General features: G+C 43.6%; 1 protein-coding gene across 1 annotated transcript in view; it reads left to right on the forward strand.

Moving 5' to 3' along the window:
- Positions 1 to 20,000, forward strand: part of kcnh5a (potassium voltage-gated channel, subfamily H (eag-related), member 5a) — a 239,568-nt gene that overhangs the window by 180,224 nt on the left and 39,344 nt on the right. Inside the window, exons 12-13 of the mRNA XM_063222171.1 lie at positions 2,556 to 2,808; positions 11,833 to 12,029. Of these exons, the coding sequence (XP_063078241.1) occupies positions 2,556 to 2,808; positions 11,833 to 12,029 (450 nt within the window). The remainder of the gene's footprint in view (positions 1 to 2,555; positions 2,809 to 11,832; positions 12,030 to 20,000) is intronic.

The following is a 20,000-nucleotide window of genomic DNA, read 5'->3' on the forward strand; positions in this document are numbered from 1 at the left end:
GAGTGTGAGTTAGGGATGGCACAAACCGCACCGAAAACCGAAACCGTACAATTCACACACATATCGAACCGAACCGTGCAATCCGTCGCAAACCGCAATTCATGTACTGCCCAGAAAAATATGTAAAACAGACATTCTAGGAGTATCTTATCCAGTCTCTCTGATTAAAACATTAGCGTATAAGACCAATCAGAGGATGACACAATTAAAATCACACCATCTTCACATACAATAAGCCTATACATCACTTTATAACTGCAGTTATATAATTGTTTAATATTCCCAGTGCATAATTTATCATGAACTAAAAAAAAGAACCGTAGAGAACCGAAAACCGTGACCTTGACACCGTGATATGAACCGAATCGTGAATTTTGTGAACCGTACCACCCCTAGTGTGCGTGCGTGTGTGTCACCTCAGATGTAATCCATCAACTGGTAGAATTAGTATAGTCCGTTGCTGATGGGACAATATACTACTATAAGAAACAATGGCTCATTGCAATTAGTGTCAGAACTCCTGTATACTGTACTGCACTTTTTAAAGTTGCTTTATTTTAAGCATATTGCCTTTTCCGAAGCCAACTTTTCCTTCTTTTTTCTTTTCTTTTTGGTACATGGAGGAAGGTCTCTGAATTTCCGGATCGCAATGCTGCTCTCTCTCTCGCTGCCCCCTGAATGATACCGGCAGTATTGTGCGTGTTGGTACTGCTTCTAAAGCAAGTATGTGCAGTTGGTCGCACGCGGTGGTTTGCATAATTTAAGGCTCACGGCAAGCTTATCAAGGACCTTATTGTACAGTCGCTAGCTTTTGTATGATCAACTCAGTGAGTTATACAGTACCTGATATGAAGTCACATGATCACGGGAACTGCAATTTTGTTGTGGTTGGAAGGAAGTTGTGTGAATTAAAACAAAACACAGAGATGGAGATTATGGCCATGTATTTCCATGATTAGGAGCCAATATCAAGGAAAGAAAAAACAATGACTTGAGAGAGAAATGTGAGAAATACAGCTACCCATACCTTACGAAAGTGAGTGAACCAATGAGTGAACCGAAAGATTGGCCGACAATGGAGGCTGTGTGCTCTATAGTAAATGCTGAAAAAGTCGAGTCTTAATTGTGCACTGGCCACTAGAAACTACCTGGCCAGGTGTGATAAACAAATGTATTGCATTTATGGGCAAATGAACAAGCGATGCACGTTATGTGATTCTTCTGCAGAAATTAAATATTTTCCATCTTTATATTGTTGTATAAAGCAAGAAATGTGTATGCATGCTCACTCGGAATTTATTTCGCTATTCGCACCAGTAAAGAAAACACCAAAAAAAGAAGCAATGAAATATTCATGTGCTCTGGCAAATTGACATTTGCAAATACCAGCAGCACAGCTCGATCCGATGCTTTATTCCATTTATTTTCCCCATGCCGCGGTAATAAGGAGGCATCAAAGCATGCTGCCGTCCCTGTCTTGAACTTCTCTGCAACCTCTCTGCAGCGGCCATGTTTATTTAATTTAGCACGCCACTCCACTCATGGACATGAATAAATAAATAACAAGGAAGATAAGTAAATAACTACAGAAACAAAGGCAGACACTGGAGACAGAGTGACGTGTGTGCATGCACAGTTGGAGAGAGTGTACTGTAAGTCTTGCTGGATAGGGAAGTTTTGAAATGGTTAATGTACTGTAGCAGCAGAGAGCGCTGTGGGAGGATCTTTGGTATTAAGTTTTGGGTTTAATGCGGTGCACTGTTTGAAAACTGCAACACCTGTATCCTTGGTGCACTGTAGGAAACTGCAGTACCGGGCTGTATTGTTGGCAGCTACTCCAGTGTGCCCTACACACATCACAGGCCTCAGCAGTTTTAAACTGACCCACATCCTCGCCTCCTCACTGTTTGCTTCCTCTCCCACAGGTCCTGTCCATATGTTCCAAAGGCATGTGGGTGGACATCTGCGTCCTCTTGGACCGACTGCATTTTCATTTAGTGTGGCACTCCGCTCATGGCAAAAATACATGTACATACAGTAAATACACAAGTAAATACATAAACAAACACACATTACATTACACTTGACGCTTTTATCAGTATGTTGGTTACACTCCCTGGAGAAATGTGAGGTTAGGTGCCTTGCTCCAGGGCACCTCGGCCATGGATGGAGGTGTAGGGAGCAGTACGTGTGGGATTTGATCCTACAACCCTCTGATCTTAAGTCCACCTCTCTAACCATTAGGCCATGGCTGCCCGAACACTAGCCAGGCCGTGCCCTCCCAGTGACGCAACACCTACAGCGTTGCTTTTAGTCAGGCCAAGAGCAATATAATATCGTTTCTGAGCTCCCAAAAAATCGGGAACTCCTCCCCCTTTGTCGGGAAGCATACAACCGTTAGCAAAGGCAGGTCGACGATGCCATTTGGGAAATGTTAACTGTTATGGTTTTGGTCAGACCAAGTTTCGAAGAGATTTGAAAGTCGATGATAATCAGGCTACCTGAACACATCCTCATCCCCTCACCTTTGGTGCCTCTCCTCTCCTCCTCCACAGGTCCTCTCCATATGTCCCAAAGACATGCGGGCTGACATCTGCGTCCACCTGAACCGGCAGGTGTTCAACGAGCACCCGGCGTTCCGGCTGGCTAGCGACGGCTGCCTGCGCTCTCTGGCCGTGGAGTTCCAGACGACGCACTGTGCGCCCGGCGACCTCATCTTCCACGCCGGGGAGAGCGTGGACACCCTCTGCTTTGTCGTCTCGGGCTCTCTTGAGGTCATCCAGGATGATGAGGTCATCGCCATCCTCGGTAAGATAATACCATGCGTTACATTACACTTAACTGAAGCTTTTATCCGAAGCGAGTTACAATTATTTACAGAGTATTTGGTGACAGTTCCTGGAGCAATGTGGGGTCAGGTGCATTGCTCAAGGGCACTTCATCTATGGATGCATGTGTGGGGAGGGGGTGGGATTCAAACCTACAACCCTCTGATCCCAAGGCCACCTCCCTAACCACTTGGGCCACTGCTACCCAGATGACTAGGTGCTTATAGTAGAGAGAGAGAGAGAGAGAGAGAGAGAGAGAGAGAGAGAGAGAGAGAGAGAGAGAGAGAGAGAGAGAGAGAGAGAGAGAGAGAGAGAGAGAGTAAGATACCCAGATAAACCAGATGACTAGGTGCTTATAGTAGAGAAACTGTGAGAGAGAGAGAGAGAGAGAGAGGGAGAGTGTGTGTGTGTGTAAGTATTTGTACGGTGAGAGAGAGAGAGAGAGAGAGAGAGAGAGAGAGAGAGAGAGAGGAGAGAGAGAGAGAGAGAGAGAGAGAGAGAGAGAGAGAGCGAGAGAGAGAGAGAGAGAGAGAGAGAGAGAGAGAGAGAGAGAGAGAGAGACATGCATGAATGAATGTCCACTTTGTCTTCGGGGTGAGAATGAATTTATTCTGGCTGCTTCCTTTGTGTTTGCACACATTGTGGCTTGAGCATGTTAATGTAACTGGAGTCTCTGTGAGCAGGGGGTCAAGGGGCATGCCTTGTCACAGTGAATGTACCAAGATTGTAGAGATGAGGCTTCATCCAGAGACTGTGCGATTGTGGTCTTTTGTTTGTTTGTGGTTATTAGGAGATAGAGACTATAGAATTTTGGATTTTGCAAATTAGCACATTACTCTAGAATGCATAGAGACTGTATTCCTTTCATGGTGTTTCTATACTTAAAGGATAACTTCAGTCAATTTCAACATGCAGTTGTAATGCTCACACTACCCTGGACTTGTCAGTACCTGATATTTTTTTTTCCTCCTTCTTCAGCCTTTTCCGAGATCCTGGGGTCCGTTTCTCAATTCTTGTCGTTGCTAACCGTCTTAAGACCGTCTTACCTTTCCGTTGGATTTAGTGGTGAGAGTTGAGTCGCTCTTACGAAGGACGTTAGCAAAGACGCTTTCAAGATACGGACCCCTGGTCCTGGTCCTAATGGGGCAGCACTTTGTTTACATTAAAAAAAAACATTTTTATTCATTCCCAAAAACAACCAAAAGGTTATACAACATCAGCAGACAACTAGCAAACAGCGGTACCTTTTGGCAAAATATTTGGAGTAGGGCTATGCTCACTTTTAAAAAAATGTGAACAAACATAGTGAATCACAAAAAAATGTAAACAAACGCTGCTCCCAATAGAATAGCTCATATCTCAGAAAGGGCTGAGCCGAAAAATGTGGCATCACCGGGTACTGACAAGTCAAGGGTAGCGTGAGCAATACAACAGCATATTGAAATTGACTGAAGTGGTCCTTTAAATAAAGGCAAAGCATTGCATAAAATTATGTGTTAATCTCAAAGGTCTTCTGCTATACTACATTGGCGTAGAAGTATAGACCTGTGCTGTGCCCCAATTTTTGTGCTGCCCAACAAACTCTCGATGCAGCGTCTGCATACCCCAAAGCCTTCCATGCCCTTTGCTTAAACTGTGTTGTCAGCATGGCGTTTGGCTAGGCAGAATACATCAGCGTTCTTACTGTAGCACATTGAAGGGATGCTTGCTGGCATTATTGTACTGAACAAGAGCCAGGGTGTATGGAAACACACTTGTGGTGGAAGTACTGAATTAGAATATGTCAAGATGAATGACATTATTTACAAAAAAACAAGTTGAGAAATTCATTTTGAGTCGAACCTCAAGCTGGACCAGACCAGGAATAAATATCGGTCAAAACAGACTTCACAGGCAAGCCAAGCACTAAACTGGATGAAAAACAGCTTTGTGATTACTGCACTAAATGATGCTAACAAAGCATAGGTTTATACCTATCGCATTAATGTGGCTGTGTATGATGTTCATTGTTCTTCTCCTACTACATGTAAACTTTGACTACGTCACATTTCTGAAAATCCTATGATCCTGATGGTTCTGGCCGACTGCGAGTAGGGCAGCTCCACAAATCTTAAAATGCACCCTGATCCCTGAGTAGCTTGTGAAGCTGTGAGTGGAAAAACATGGATCCAGCACTGATCCAATGAAATTTCTTTGTCGTCCTGTGCCTGTTTTCCACTGTCGGTTTTATGGTCGGCCTACAGCTCGACACCATGCGACTCGGCCGCCACTTTTTGCTTTTTGATTGGGCACGACACAGCTCAATCGATGATCAAAAAGTGCCGTCCGAATCGCGCTGTGTCGAGTTGTAGGTTGACCATGAAACCGACAGTGGAAAAGAGGCACAGTGGAACTCGTCTCCAGCACATACTTGTTTTGGCAAGGCCCAGGCCCAGGCCCCCACACCCAATACACACAATGTGAAGACAACCCAATTCTGCCCACACACACACCCCGCACCGCACCCCCCCAATCGTCCGCACCAGGGCTCTAAAATTAACTTTTTTCATCACCACCCAAAATGGCTGGTAGATAATCTCACTAGCCAAATTCAGTACACACTCACTAATGGATCAAAGTGGCTAGTGAGTTTTCTTTTCTACCACCCAAACGACATTTGGCAGGTTTGCAGGTGTTAATTTCAAGAGTTCTGGGGCCTCATTTATAACGGGTGCGTACGCACAAAAGACTGCGCACGCCAAGTTCACCGCAAGGTTTGGTATTTATAGAAAAAGAACTTGGCGGTAAACATGCGCAGCTCCACGCAAAGTTTTACCCATGCGTACGCCCTAAACAAAGGACCAAACGCGGAAAGCGCGACCTCGGGAGGTAGCTGGAAGAACGACCCGAAATTGGTAGGGGAAAAAACGGAGGTCACGTGTCACGATAGCCACTTTAACATTAATCCATTTCGCAACGAAAAACGTGATTGTTATTTGTTTGGTAATGGTGGAAAATAAATAGTAGGCCTACCTGGCCTATCCATAGTCACATGCATGTTTTGTAAGGAAGTAAGCGACGCTTCGAATTTTATATTCAGGGTACATTACATTTGGAAATACCCTAATCACTCACAGACCTTTCCAGTATATCTGTAGGCTATACTCGTGTGTGCGTTCCGACTCTGCAAGGAATTACGCCAACATTTAAGCCAGGTGCAGAATCATCTGCTCGAGTCCCACGTGCAGCTGCAGGCCTACTAATAGAAAGATAATGGTTGATTTTCTCAGCCATTCGGCATACAGACAAGCATACAGCCAAGTGCCATACTGAGGACAGCTGCGTTTCTGTTGTTGCATGCCATTTCTTTTTCATGCGGTTCGTCAGCAAATGAGCAGAGGTGTGCATTTCTAAGACTGCTGGCTTAATAGACTGATAATGCACGTTTATAATACACACATTAAATAAATACAGACTAGAAAATGCCCATAGATGTCATGCTGTCTGTGGATGTGTCGATCGACAGTTGGGGCGTCGCTTTGAACTGAAAGCAGACAGCTGCGCGTAGTGACAAACTGTAAACCCAGTGCATATGAGGTGCGATGAGACGGCGAATAGATTTTCTACCGGTGAATTTCACATGGGGACATGCCATGTGAGATGTTCCCTTGACGCAGCTATTTTTCCCCTTGTTCACAACTCAATTACTACATGTCCATGACTTGGCAGGTTCATGTCCGTGCCATACTTATTTTATTTATTTTTATTTCTGGTATAGCGTGACTTTTGCGAACATAACCGTCCACATGCTGCAATTCGAGGGATTTTGTTTTTTGTACACTTCCCAAACTTAACTGCTCCACATTGCCCAACGTTCTCTAGGCCTATCTAATAAAACGGTTTGCTCCACATGTGGTAAATAGGCTATCTCATCTGCTTTCCGCACGCCGTGCACAGATATAAATATTCATTTTGGGCGTTTCACTGAATATTCATAGATAATTATGGGTGTGTCCACAGGTGCGCACATATGCCGCAACTTCAGAGTCAGTTGGGATTTATAAAGGGAAATCGACGTGGAACGTGCGTGCGCCATGCTTTATAAATCTGAATATTTTCTTGCGCACGCACATCCTGAGTTTCGTGCGTGCGCCATCTTTTGGCGCATTTCTTCCGCACAGTTATATTATGAGGCCCCTGGTTTTCACTGCTTACACGCTGCCTCTCTTCAAAGAACTTTATGCTAGATCAGTGATTCTCAACCTTTTTATGAACAAATCCCCCCTTGGCCTCACCAAAAGCCTCCCAACACCCCCTTGACCTCATCATAAGCCTACCAACGCCCCCCTTAGTATTGAAAAATGAAATAGACTAATGCCCCCCAATGGGAAATAAGCCCCGCCTCTCAGCTGTGTCCTTCTCAGCGCCCCCCTAGGGCTCCCCAATGCCCCCTGGGGGGCTGTACCGCCTCCGTTGAGAAACACTATGCTAGATGTAGTCTCACTCCAGTCCCAGCCCTTGACCTGTACATGAATGGCTTATCAGATTTCGATATGGAAACAAATCTTCTTCTCGCCTCCTTTGAAGTAGGCATTTGTCAGCTATGATCAATATCCCAGGAGAATATGCGGAGAGCAAATACTCTAGATCACCTCGGTTACTATTGATTTTGGTCTGTCCTCTTTCTTCTGAATGTAGTGAAAAATTGTTTATGATATATAATTAGGATTGTGTTGTGCCTTGTTTTGTTTTGCCCCTCGTGGGGCAGCGATGGCCTAATGCTGGTCTATGGTCGGTGGTCTGACAGTGATATCAGAGGGTTACAGGTTCGAATCCCACCCTTACTTCTCCCTACTACACCTCTGTACATGTCTGAAGTGCTCTTGAGCAAGGCACCTAATCTGTGTGCCAATCACATCGCAGCAACTCAATGCATTTAGGCACGTAGACACGTATTATTCGCACAGGCTCACCAATATTGGACAATAAAAGATTGGAAAAATGTTGCCTATAGTCAGCTTTTGGCGCCAACAACATGAAAGAAAACATGCAACCACCCTACCTTCTATCGACAGTGGTGTAATGGTGTGGGATATTGTCTTGGTTCAATTTGGGCCTCTTTATATCATTTGAGCTTTGTTGGAATGCCACAGCGTACCCTAGTATTGTTGCAGACGTTTACCTATTAATGTAGCTCAGTAGGCAAAAGGCGGTCCAACCCAGGACCAGTAAGTTGTGTCCAATAAAGTGGTTGGTGAGTGTACTGTAGTGTATCTTCGAGAAGGACTTTTCCGCATTGCTTCCTTTAATGGCCCTTTTCATATCATGTATTTTTCATTCCTGTTGTTGTTGTATTAATGATTAGGGGAGAAAAGGGCCATAAAGTGGGGGCATGTGGATAGCTAATTGGCCAAGCTCTCCCACTGGGTCCCCCTGCTGTGTTTACTAATAATGCCCACTCATCAAAGGGCTCAGGGTAGCGGTAGCCTAGCCGCCTAAATCCTGCCAAGCAGCCGAATTCCTTGTTTAACCTGCACTCAGGGAAGGGTGTGTGTGTGTGTGTGTGTGTGTGGGGCGGGGGTCCACATTTGGTTTGGCCATTTGGTTTGGTTTGGTCCTCATTACATTGATCGGCTGGGGGCCTTTCAGATGACTTGGTCCTGAGCCGGGCCAAATATGTCAGCGGCCCTGCCTGCACTTATTAAAAACAACAACCCGACATAGCACACAGCAGAGGAATAGCCATCATAACAGAAGCAAATGATCACGCAGTATTGCTGAGTGAGGTGCTTTAAGTAAGGGTTAACGTTCGGCGAGAAGGTCGCTACCGTGGAATAGCAGCACGACTGAGAGAATCTTTAGACCCCGACGCGGAGCGGGGCAAAAGATTGTTGCTGCGCAAAAACAAAACAGCCGTTGTGGAACACCGCTAGGCAACAGCTAGGTAGCCAGGACAACAGGTGTTGTCTATCCCAGCAGCTGATTAGAGTTTTGTTGAAAAGTCGCAGCAGTGAAAAGTCTCGTTGCCATTGACAGCAATCTGTTATAGACCAACCCGTCCGTTATCGAAAAATAACAGACGTGCGAACGTTGGGGAGCCCCGTTGAAATGAATGGAGCATTCGACCGATGACGTCACACCATATAATAACTGTTAATAGTAGCTCAGGTAATAAGTGCGGCAGTGCTGTATGTTTTTCAAAAGGTTTTTCTTAAAGTTCTTAAAGTTTTCTTAAAGTTCACACTCACAGTTGAGGAACCTTTAACATTAAAACAAGTGAAATACAGTGCATGCTGCACTCAATTATGTAAAATACCACATAGCTTGACTAAAGGGTAACATGCTGGTTTAATGGTTATGGTCCAAAATAACATACACGCACACACGCAGGCACACACACAAATACACGCAAATACACACAAACACACACACACACACACACACACACACACACACACACACACACACACACACACACACACACACACACACATCTCCTTGGCACTTGGCAGCGTTCAAGTGAAATACAGCTTCTTGTGTTGAGAAGTTGAAATTGTTATGTCTCTACTTTTACAGTCTTACCGAAAGGAACAGTCCACCGTACTTGCATAATGAAATGTGTTCTCTGAACTGAGACCAGCTGATCCGTACCTCTCTGAGCTCTGAGCTTTAGTTCCTAATCTCCTGCAATCCACATCAAATCAAAGCACATAGAAAGGAAATATATTATATATTGCGTTACATTGTATTATACATAGTCTACCTGACACTTTTAACCATTTGCGAAGAGTCCGACAGACCTAATGCATCTGCATTTACTGTACATAGTATAATGGACGGATATGCCAGACTTGTCTAACATTGTTCGACCTCCAATGGCTCTTCTACACCTTGGTGCCTATCCACCTCATTACGAAGCCTACTGACCTTATCCCTTTTCAAAGTTTTTTTGATGCTCTCACTGCATTTCATGTCGGCTTGTTCCAGTTAGGCCCATAGCGCTTCCAGACCAAGAGCGAAGTACGCTGCCTGGTTGCGTGGGTAGCAGAAGAAGTTTTGCCTTGAATTTGCTGTATTCGCTCCAGACGCAGAATTGACATGTTTGATTTAGCAAATCACATAACGGCTCTGGCTTGACAGCCTGGGACATTCGGAAATATGAACGTTCCAATTGGTTTTCGCCCAACCGCATCATAGCTCATTAGATGACTTTTAATCGTTAAAATTCGTTTTGGTCGCTCAGTTCGCTTCTCTCGTGGGGAATTCGCTTTGGAAGCACTGGTCGCGTGCCCTCCATAGTGAAATAATGACTTCCGCCGCTTTGTTCGCTCTGAATTAGCTGATGAGTGATTTAGCTAATAATAATACCACCACCCTTGTAACCATGCATAAGAATTAGGGCAGTCATGGGTATGCGGTTAAGGTGTCAGACTTGAAGCCCAAATGTTGCCGGTTCGACTCCCGACCTGCCAGGTTTGTGGGGGCAGTAATTAAGCGGGCTTGCCACGCTTATAGTAATCTCTAAGTACAGTTTATGCTTACTTGTTTCTCTTGTGCAAGTCAGTAAAAATAGAAAATTCCTACTAGGCCTTTCGAGATAGAGACACTGTTCAAACACTAAAACAACCGGCTCGGCTTGGAGATCATTTGTTCTGCTATAGCGTGTCCGTGTCTCTTGTCGTTTTTTCGTTTTCGGCAATTTTGTGCAAGTTTGGGTCCCCATAGAAAACAATGGTAGAATGCTCATGAATGAAGGTTCCGCCACTTTAGGGATCAGAGTGTAGGAAGCTTTTTTGTTCATAAAACATCAACACTTTCACCTAGAAGTTTAGTTGAAGCGTTGTTAGCGAGCTCTGGAAGATTACTCCAAACAGTGAAAATATCATGTCCCAACTCCCATTACTTTTTAAATGGCAGGTGTAAAAATGGCTGGGCTGACCCAATGGCTGTTTCCTATTCATTTTTGAAGTGCCTCTCTGAAGAGGTCAGCGCATCTGCCACAAAAGGTCGATTTGTGACTGAACTGTTTAACCTATAAACTTAATTCAAGGACTGTTAGAAAGATCACGGGTGTGACTCCAATCTGTGAAAAGGACATGTGCCAATTCTTTTTACTTTTTAAACAACAGCGAGCTAAAAACTAGAAACTGTTGTGATTCTGCCCTCTGCCTTAGAGTACAATATTAACTGCCATACAGAGAATCAGAACAGGTGCTGCCAATAAAGGGTTCCATCTCAACTGTCACATTCTCTCAACATTCTATTCTTAACGAGCACCTGCACTACAATTCTAGAATTCTATTGCACAGCCCATTGCAATGTGATATTGTCTTGCTGGAATGCTCATGACAGTCAACTGCTTGGCTCAGTGGAAAAGGTGCTGGATTAGAGATATGGAGGTTGTGAGTTTGAATCCCACTTGGCCCCATGTTGATTTTCAAATTATATCATATGCAGTGTTCCTTAGCCAACTTAAAATAGCATTTATGTTATTTAATATATCCCCGAAACGCGGACCTCCAACACTTTCAAGATGGCTGAATTCAAGATGACTGAATTATTTGGCCCATAACTTCTGACTGTGTGTATGGATTTTTCCCACATTTTTTTTAGCTTTGTTTTCACAGTAGTACTTCATGTATAGATATCAAAAATAAAACTGCTCAGCTCTGCCCCAAAAGGCATGCCCGCTTCCAGCATTTTCTGCGAGAATGCAATCTAGTTAACCAGTGCTCTCCCCCACCCTCCTCCACGAGGTACCCTGAGCATGTTACTGTCCTGCTGCACTGCTCCCTTGGGGCGCCATTGAGGGCTTCCCCCTTTGCAAGGGTGAGGCATAAATGCAATTTTGTTGTGTGCAGTGTTCACTGTTTCACTCACAATGGGAGTTGTGTTGTAATTACATCTGTAAGAGTACTTCTACTTCTACTTTATTCAACTCTGATTTAGCAAATAAAAGTGCCACCGTTGTAACCGTGCATAATAAGGTGTATTACATACTGCATGTTTGTGCTCCCGTGTGCAGGTAAAGGCGACGTGTTTGGGGACGTGTTCTGGAAGGAGTCGTCGCTGGCGCACTCCTGTGCCAACGTGCGGGCGCTGACCTACTGCGACCTGCACGTGATCCGCCGGGAGCCTCTGCTCAAGGTGCTGGAGTTCTACACCGCCTTCGCCAACTCCTTCTCCAGGAACCTCATCCTCACCTGCACCCTGAGGAAACGGGTAAGGAACACGGTGCTCAGTTCACCATTTATTTACCATTACACTGCAGTGGTTATACATGGGTTTGAAGTGTTTGTAAACACGATATTATGAGGAGGGGCAAAACACTGGCAGCTAACCACGTGAGCTAATTTTTTTGACCAACAGCGGTTTCCAACAGTCAGAGGTTGAGTTGTGCGCAGCTAGGCTCATGCAGCCAGGGGAAAACATAAAATTTAGAACTTGTGTATACTGCAGAGCAGTTACCATGGTATTCATTACATTGCATTACATTGCATTTGGCAGACTTTATAACCAAAGTGACTTTCAAAAGAGTATTCATCCCAGGAACCTCATCCTCACCTGCAACCTGAGGAAACGGGTAAGGACCACACTGCTCAGTTTGATTGTGGTTCCACTGGTTACACTTCAGACTTGTAGTATAAGTAGAAGTCAAAGTGCTGTTCACATTTTTAATTGCAACACTACGTAGTAGGGTGTTACATCTGCAATTATGTAGTACCATACTACTGGTGTTGTAATTACATCCATATCAGCACTTCTAATTCTACTTCATACAACTCTGTTATACCAGAGAGAGTAGAGAGAGAGAGGTTCCATTGGCCCATTGTTTCCTGGTTCTATTATGGCCCCCCTTAGGCAGACCTAGGCAGACCTAAGGACTGTTCTATTCATTGTAGGAGCATTATGACACAGCCCTTTAGGCAGACCGGAACCTGGTCGCGTTAGGTGCCCATAGAAACCTATTATGTTGGCATATCTCTATATACTTAAAGAATCTCTGGTTATACTGTGGACAACATGAGTAAGAAGAGCCCAGATCAGATTAGGGTTGGATTATGATTATGTGATTGTGATTGGTTGTTACCATGGTAAAGTATTCATCCCAGGAACATCATCCTCACCTGCAACTTGAGGAAAAGGGGAAAAAACATGCAGCTCAGTTTGATTGTGGCGCCACTGGTTACACTGCAGACTTGTGTAGGAAAAGAAGTACTGTTCACATTTTTAATTAGGCCTACAACACTACAGTAGTAGTAGGGTGTTACATCTGCAACTATGCACTGTAATATCATACTACTGGTGTTGTAATTACATCCATAACAACACTTCTATGCCTACTTTATACAACTCTGTTATACTGTGTATGTACAACATGCACAAATGGGTAAGAGCCCAGATCAGATTAGGGTTGAATTTTGATTATGTGATCATGGGATTGTGATTGGTGGTTGCCATGGTATCATCCCAAGATCCTCATCCTCACCTGCAATCTGAGGAAACGGTTAAAGACCACGCTGCCCAGTTTGGTTGTGGTTACGCTGGTTATACTGCAGACTTGTGTAAAGTAGGAGTAGAAGTACAACATAATTACAACATTAGTAATAGGATGGAAAACAAACTGGTCCACTTCAGAAAGACTAGGCCAGGGACCACTGGAGCACTCAGATAGTGTTTACGGTGAGTCCCATTACACCCCTTAGCCCTACGCCTTTCCCCTTTGCCTCCGTTTTGCGGGTCCACGTGTAGGGGTAGTGGCATCCCGATTCACGTTCAGACAGATGGGTAGGGGTACGGCGAAGGGCTTTCCACCCCTCCGCGCGGAGATTTTCCAACACCAGACTCCACGACGGAGGGCTACGACAGGTTTCCCTGGATGCATTGCGAATTCATTTAAAAATTGGCGGCAAGCCGCAGCACCCACAACAGCACACAAGTTTAAGTATTTTCGCCAATTTTTAAATGGTAACAATCATTCCATTGTACTAAGTTTAACATTGTCCTAATGTGTGATGGCCCTTTTCTCCGTGAAACGCACATGAAAAAAAATCGCTATTAACGTCAACCTAATGCATGGAATTAGTGACAGCTGTGAGTGTCATTCCATGATTGTTGAAGGGGTATCCAAATTCGTAGCGGTTGCGTTTCAAGCCCTATACCTTACAGCTTGGTTTGAAAGCACGAGGGGCATGGGGAAGGCGTAGGGGTAGGGGTAGAGATTAGTGATGGGAAAGGCCCTTAGTTGTTTTATTGTGGCGTAAGCATAAAGACTGACGTTTGGACGCAATGTGCCTTCTTCACAGTTATCCTACATTGTGTTTACATTGACCAAAGGACCAGATGTTATATGGTGTTAATTTCAACTCTTCAAAGTCCAGTTCAGACCAACAATTTGATAGGAGTTCATATAAACACTAGTTTGTTCACTGTGTATGCTGTGTGTCCTTTTCCCATTTCCACAGCAAGGAAAATGACCGACTAAAATGCCTGTTACGCAACATGTACTGTAGTGCTCCTTCAGGAGCTATACAAGAAAAAAAAGAACATATATTTTAAACATAATGTAAATTTATGTCATGCCCTCAAGTGAAGATTAAATAGTGGCATTCCAAAGCATTCTACACCAAGCTGTGTGTTTAGAAGAGGAGGTTTCTGAAATTTAATCTCATGGGTGTTCTTGTAAAGATGGCTGGCTTTAAACGGGACTGATGCATTCATGAACTGCTTATTTTATCTCTCCTCCTCTCGGGGCTGCTTTAAAAATGTTGCCAAAGTAATTACTGTATATGTAGGCTACTATCATGGATACCCATCCCAGTTGACTTGTTTGTTTGTTTGTTTGTTTGTTTGTTTGTTTGTTTGTTTATAATTCGAATGCTGGAGTTGATTTTATTGCTATTTTAGCCTGACTGAAAGAGTAAAGTGAATACGAGGAAGGGAGAGAGAGAGAGAGAGAGAGAGAGAGAGAGAGAGAGAGAGAGAGAGAGAGAGAGAGAGAGAGAGAGAGAGAGAGAGAGAGACTGAGACTGAGACTCAGCACTGGTTGCTAATACACTCATGTTGTGCTGTCAAAGCTCTCTATGACTCAACCATAGGCCCTCAGTCTAGTTTGGGGACTTAGGCAGTCCTGCTTATGTTTGAGGACGCCACCTCTATGCGCATGCGTGTGTGTGTGTGTGTGTGAGGTGTTTGAGTGTGTGTGTGTGTGTGTTTGGGGTGGGGGTGGGGGGTTGGGGGTGGGTGGGTGATGGGGACGACTGCTCCTGAGGAATGCCCAGGAGGGATTATTTTGAATCTCAATCTTTGAGAAATACTTCAAAAGTGGGAACCCGCAGTAAGCAGTAAGCCCTAGATGCAGCAGTGATGGTGGATTTGGTGGTAGCCATGCTCATGTGGATTGAAAATAAGTGTGGCTGCGTTGCAGTCATGGAAAAAAATGACACTGTAGACTGCTGTTTCGTCTAGTGGGGAAAGAAGCAATACACAGCCAATACACATGGGATGGGATGGGATGGGAACGAAGGAGCAGCAGGATGATATTCAGAAAAGCTTCACAATACATGTCACGAAATGACTAGATCAGCTGTGCTCAATCAGATGTGCTCAAACCGATGAACGGCACTATGTTTACAGAGGCCAATTTCCAAATGCACAAAAAGGAAATATAAAAACAAATCAACTGATGTTACTGATACTGCTATTATTGAGTATCATCTCAAGTTTTATTTGTCAGAAGTCTCCCTTTGGTCAAAGAAAAAAAAATCAATAGTAGTTGGAATTCAAGCCCTGGTGTCCCATAGACATTTCAAAGTGGGCCATGGTATTATGAATGGTGGAAATTCCATTACATTGCACTTAGCTGACGCTTTCATTTATTCAAAGCTACTTACAGTTATTATTCTTCAGGGTATTGATTACAGTCCTGGGAGCAATGTGGGGTTAGATCCCTTGCTCAAGGGCACTTCAGCCATGGATGGAGGTGTAGAGAGAGGTCAGGGGGGATTCAAACCTGTAACCCCTAGATTGAAAGACCAACGCTCTAACCACTAGGCCACGGCTGCTTTAGTATGTCATTTAAGCAATAAGCCATGAGAGGCTTGGTGTTTGTATTCGATTTATAACGAGTAAAGGGGAATCAAACACAAATCCATGGACTCAAGTGGTTTATTCCTTCCTTATCTAACACTGTTACACTTAATCGCTGACAAACTTTTTTTTAAAATGCTGTAATAACAATTAGCCTAATTTGCCACGCGTCATTTAGTTGAGGAAGTGGTTGGTTACCGCGGTAACTCTACTGGGCGTGTACATGTTCATCGCACTGCCAGACACAAACTTTGCAACAAAAACTGACTGAAAAGATGACTAGATGCATGTAAATTAATTGACAATAAAGCCAACTTGACTTGACTTGAGATGCATACAGGAATGAAGTGTCTTTGCAATCACACTGACACCCCAAACAGAAATGGTGCAAAGATGGGCTTTTCTTCCCGACTCTCTACCTCAACTACAACAGATTGTCATTATCAACTTAGACTCGTCGCGTCCAACTTAGTCACGCGTAGAATCTTCATTTGGAATGGTGTGTGTTTACGCCCGATTTACAAACAGCTATCAGCCAATCAGAATCAAGAAGCAGATTGCACAGTGTTAGATAGTCTGGCCTTGCCATGCAAGCTTCTAATCAAGTCACTCTTCTCTCCATGTCACGTCAAGGCTCTGTGACAAGATGACTCACTTCACTAATCAACAGGACCAATCAGTGAATGAGAGCAGGATGAGGGAGGGGCAGATGCACGTGCAGATTACAGGTCATGACCAAATGTTTACGATGATAATCAGACAAGAGAACATAGTGCTGCTCTCCAAACAGTGATCCATTATCAATTCACCTTTGGCTAAGGCCCGCCCTAAAGTGCTTTTTGACCAATCACAGCGCAGCAAAAGGACGACCTCGGACAAACCTCGGACAGTTTTGACAGCGCTCCATTGAACTCAATGCTGAAATCGCATGTTTTCAAGTAGTTAGCGAGATACGGTCGTATTATTATTAAAATATGATTGGAAATTGTGCCTGGGGTATTTGTGACAAATGTGCAAGTTTTCCCCGCGATGTAACAGGTGGTAATCACTTTCCTCTTTACCTAAAACCGGACTAATATAGCAGCTGGATAGTCTGCCTTGAAGGGTCTCGGCAGCCTCACACTCGACTAGAAAGCACACGGATCAAAAACATACTTTGTGTGCTCCGATCATGACACCATCTCATTCATGTCCCTTTTCAGTAAGGTTGTAAGCAAACCACGAACCTGTTTCAGAGTAGGATTTTGGATTTCTGACCTAATTAATGAAGAAACACCGCTAGCAAAGTTAACTATCGGTCACGGCAGGAGTGTTTTGACTAGGAGCTGATGGACGTGACTTTGTTAAGCTACTGAAGATATAAACGCCAAACGTTAATGTTACACATTGCTGTGGTAGCTTTGAAGATGACTACAGCCATTAAGTTGTGTGATTTCGTTTTCGTCTAGCAAGTTTGAGTCAGGGCTCAAAAGATAGGCTATGCGAGCTCAGCTTACCATGGTGCTGGTTACAATGCCTATCGATACCCATAGAAGAGCCCATAACAGCTGTGATGCATCGCATGACCGTTCAGAAAATAAATACTTATATTCACAATACTATGAATGCGTTTTTTATTTATTATGAGTGAATAACTGCTGCGATTTGCAGTCACTGCATAAATCACGCTGATATCTCAGCATTGAAAGTTTGTCTGTCCGACCTAGCAACTGTAACTAAAGAGGGCGGGGCTTAGCCAAAGGCGAATTGAGCAGTTCCAGGCAGCTCCAGAATTAGCATGATGATACGGTAAGACCAAGTTAGCATCACAAAGACGCGTGTTGTTTTGTTACAGTAAATGATGATAGTGGGTAACGAAGACTTCAGTGTGCCGTCTGTACTGCGGCATAAAGCATCAGGACCTTATTAAAAATAAGCTGGGCATCGAAAGTTCAGGCAGTTAAAAAAAAACACTCCTTCCTCACCATACTAGCCATCTGGATACACTAATTAGCATTTTCCTTTTTTCTAGCAGGAGGTAGAACTAATGAAGGAAAAATCAGCTTGCTCAGTGTGGTGGGAAGGTGGTGGTAGAGGAGGGCAGGGGAGGGGGTAGAGTTAAAAAGAAGAGACGCAGCCAGACAAAAAATGACTTGGCGCTTGGTTGGTTAGTTTTATTACCACTCAATTGGTAGAACATAATGTTGATTCTTGATACACTGTTGATACACCTTTATTTTTCTGCCTATCAAAGTTTTACCTACTGTAAACCTGCAACCTGGTTTTTGTGAAACTCATTTTTGGTTATAACACAAAAATGATGACATGATAATGTAAAAAAGTGAAGTTTAACTTGTATTTAATGCTACACGGATCCATTGACTTTCACTAGCTTAGCGACATATTCCCTCTTTTAACTTGTCTTAAAGCAAGACAATGCTTAACATGAAAAATAAGACACTATACCACCTTTATAAACCCTTGCCAACGATTTTAACTGTATTAAGCCCCAAAATAGTGGCATACCCCTTTAAGGAAAATGTATTGAATGTATGGAAATAAATGACTTATAGAATGGAGTTGGGTAAAGATATATTATGAGATAATTAAAGGAGATGTCTTACAGACAATGTTTTTTCAAGGTGTATAAGACAGAGAAAGGAGACGTGTAGGATCTAGTCGATAAATGTTTTGTTTTTTTCTGACAACTGACGTAAGGGTTCCTATGGCAACTACTGTGTAAACAAACTACCCATCAGGCGCACAATACATTTAAAGGGACAGAACAGTGGCAGACATACACATTGTACTACGTATGCACAGAATCGTATTCCAGTTGAGTAATTTTCCTTGCACTTGACCCAGAAAGTTGGGGGTGGAGAAGTCAAAGTAGGGATCCAGAGTTTTATGAATAAATGAATGACTAGGTGGGAGTAGGGAAAATGGAAAAAAGTAGTGGACCCGCCTGGCTTTTTGTTTCTTGCAGGTGTCTGTAGTGGTGATGAAAAATGCATTGGTCTTTTCGCTATAGACTGGATAAGTAGTGTCAACCTTACTATAGCCAGCAGCCATGTCCTCACCGCATCCATTCACACACACGCATGCGCGCAGGTGCGCGCGCACACACACACACACACACACACACACACACACACACACACACACACACACATACAAATGCAAACACATGCGCTTGTGCGAACACACATACACACATACAGTACATGACACTTAAGTGGTAAGTGGTAATAATGTTTACTAATATCATGTTTAAATCTTCATGTGGCTTTTAAGCTGTTTTGTTCTCCTTCAATATTATGAAGATGCTGAAGATGTTTTCCTTTTAATGTGTTGAGAGGCTATTTTTCCACTTTTCACTGCAATTGGTATTGACGTAACTGTGCAACAACTGTAATCATGTCAATATAAAGTTTAATGTTTTATTTTACTTGCTGTTCTAACTCTGTGGGACTTTCGGGCATTACATATTTCACATTTGACAGTAATCTGGTTGCCAAAAAGTGAGAATCACTGCACTTCTATTAGCACAGCGTTGCCATTGTTACTGCTGTCATTGTAAAGTGACAGTAATAGCTGTCATTAATGTTATAATGACAAAGCTTTTTTTTCATTTTATATGTTTTGCAAATGCAGCAAGTGACTCTTTCTCAGGTCATTTGTGGGTGAGAGACATAATTAACTACCAAGCAGTGATTACTTCTCAGAGGTTTCGAAGTTGCTGGATGACATGTAAAAGGATTGTGACTCTTTTGGTACAATTGGATGACAGTCATGAGTGCCGTTTTTTTTTAGCAAGAATTGTTTGCTCTCACTTCATGGGGTAGCTACGTGTATCAGTGGGAACACAAACATACACATACACACATGCTATAGGCTACCTTACTCATACTGACACACACACACACACTCTCTCTCTGTCTCTCTCTCTGTCTCTCTCTCTCTCTCTCTCTCTCTCTCTCTCTCTCTCTCTCTCTCTCTCTCTCTCTCTCTCTCTCTCTTTCTCTGACACACTCTATCTCTCTCTCTCTCTCTCTCTCTCTCTCTCTCTCTCTCTCTCTCTCTCACACACACACACACACACACACACACACACACACACACACA

This window comes from Engraulis encrasicolus, chromosome 18 (assembly GCF_034702125.1).
Source record: "Engraulis encrasicolus isolate BLACKSEA-1 chromosome 18, IST_EnEncr_1.0, whole genome shotgun sequence".
Classification (NCBI taxonomy): Eukaryota; Metazoa; Chordata; class Actinopteri; order Clupeiformes; family Engraulidae; genus Engraulis; species Engraulis encrasicolus.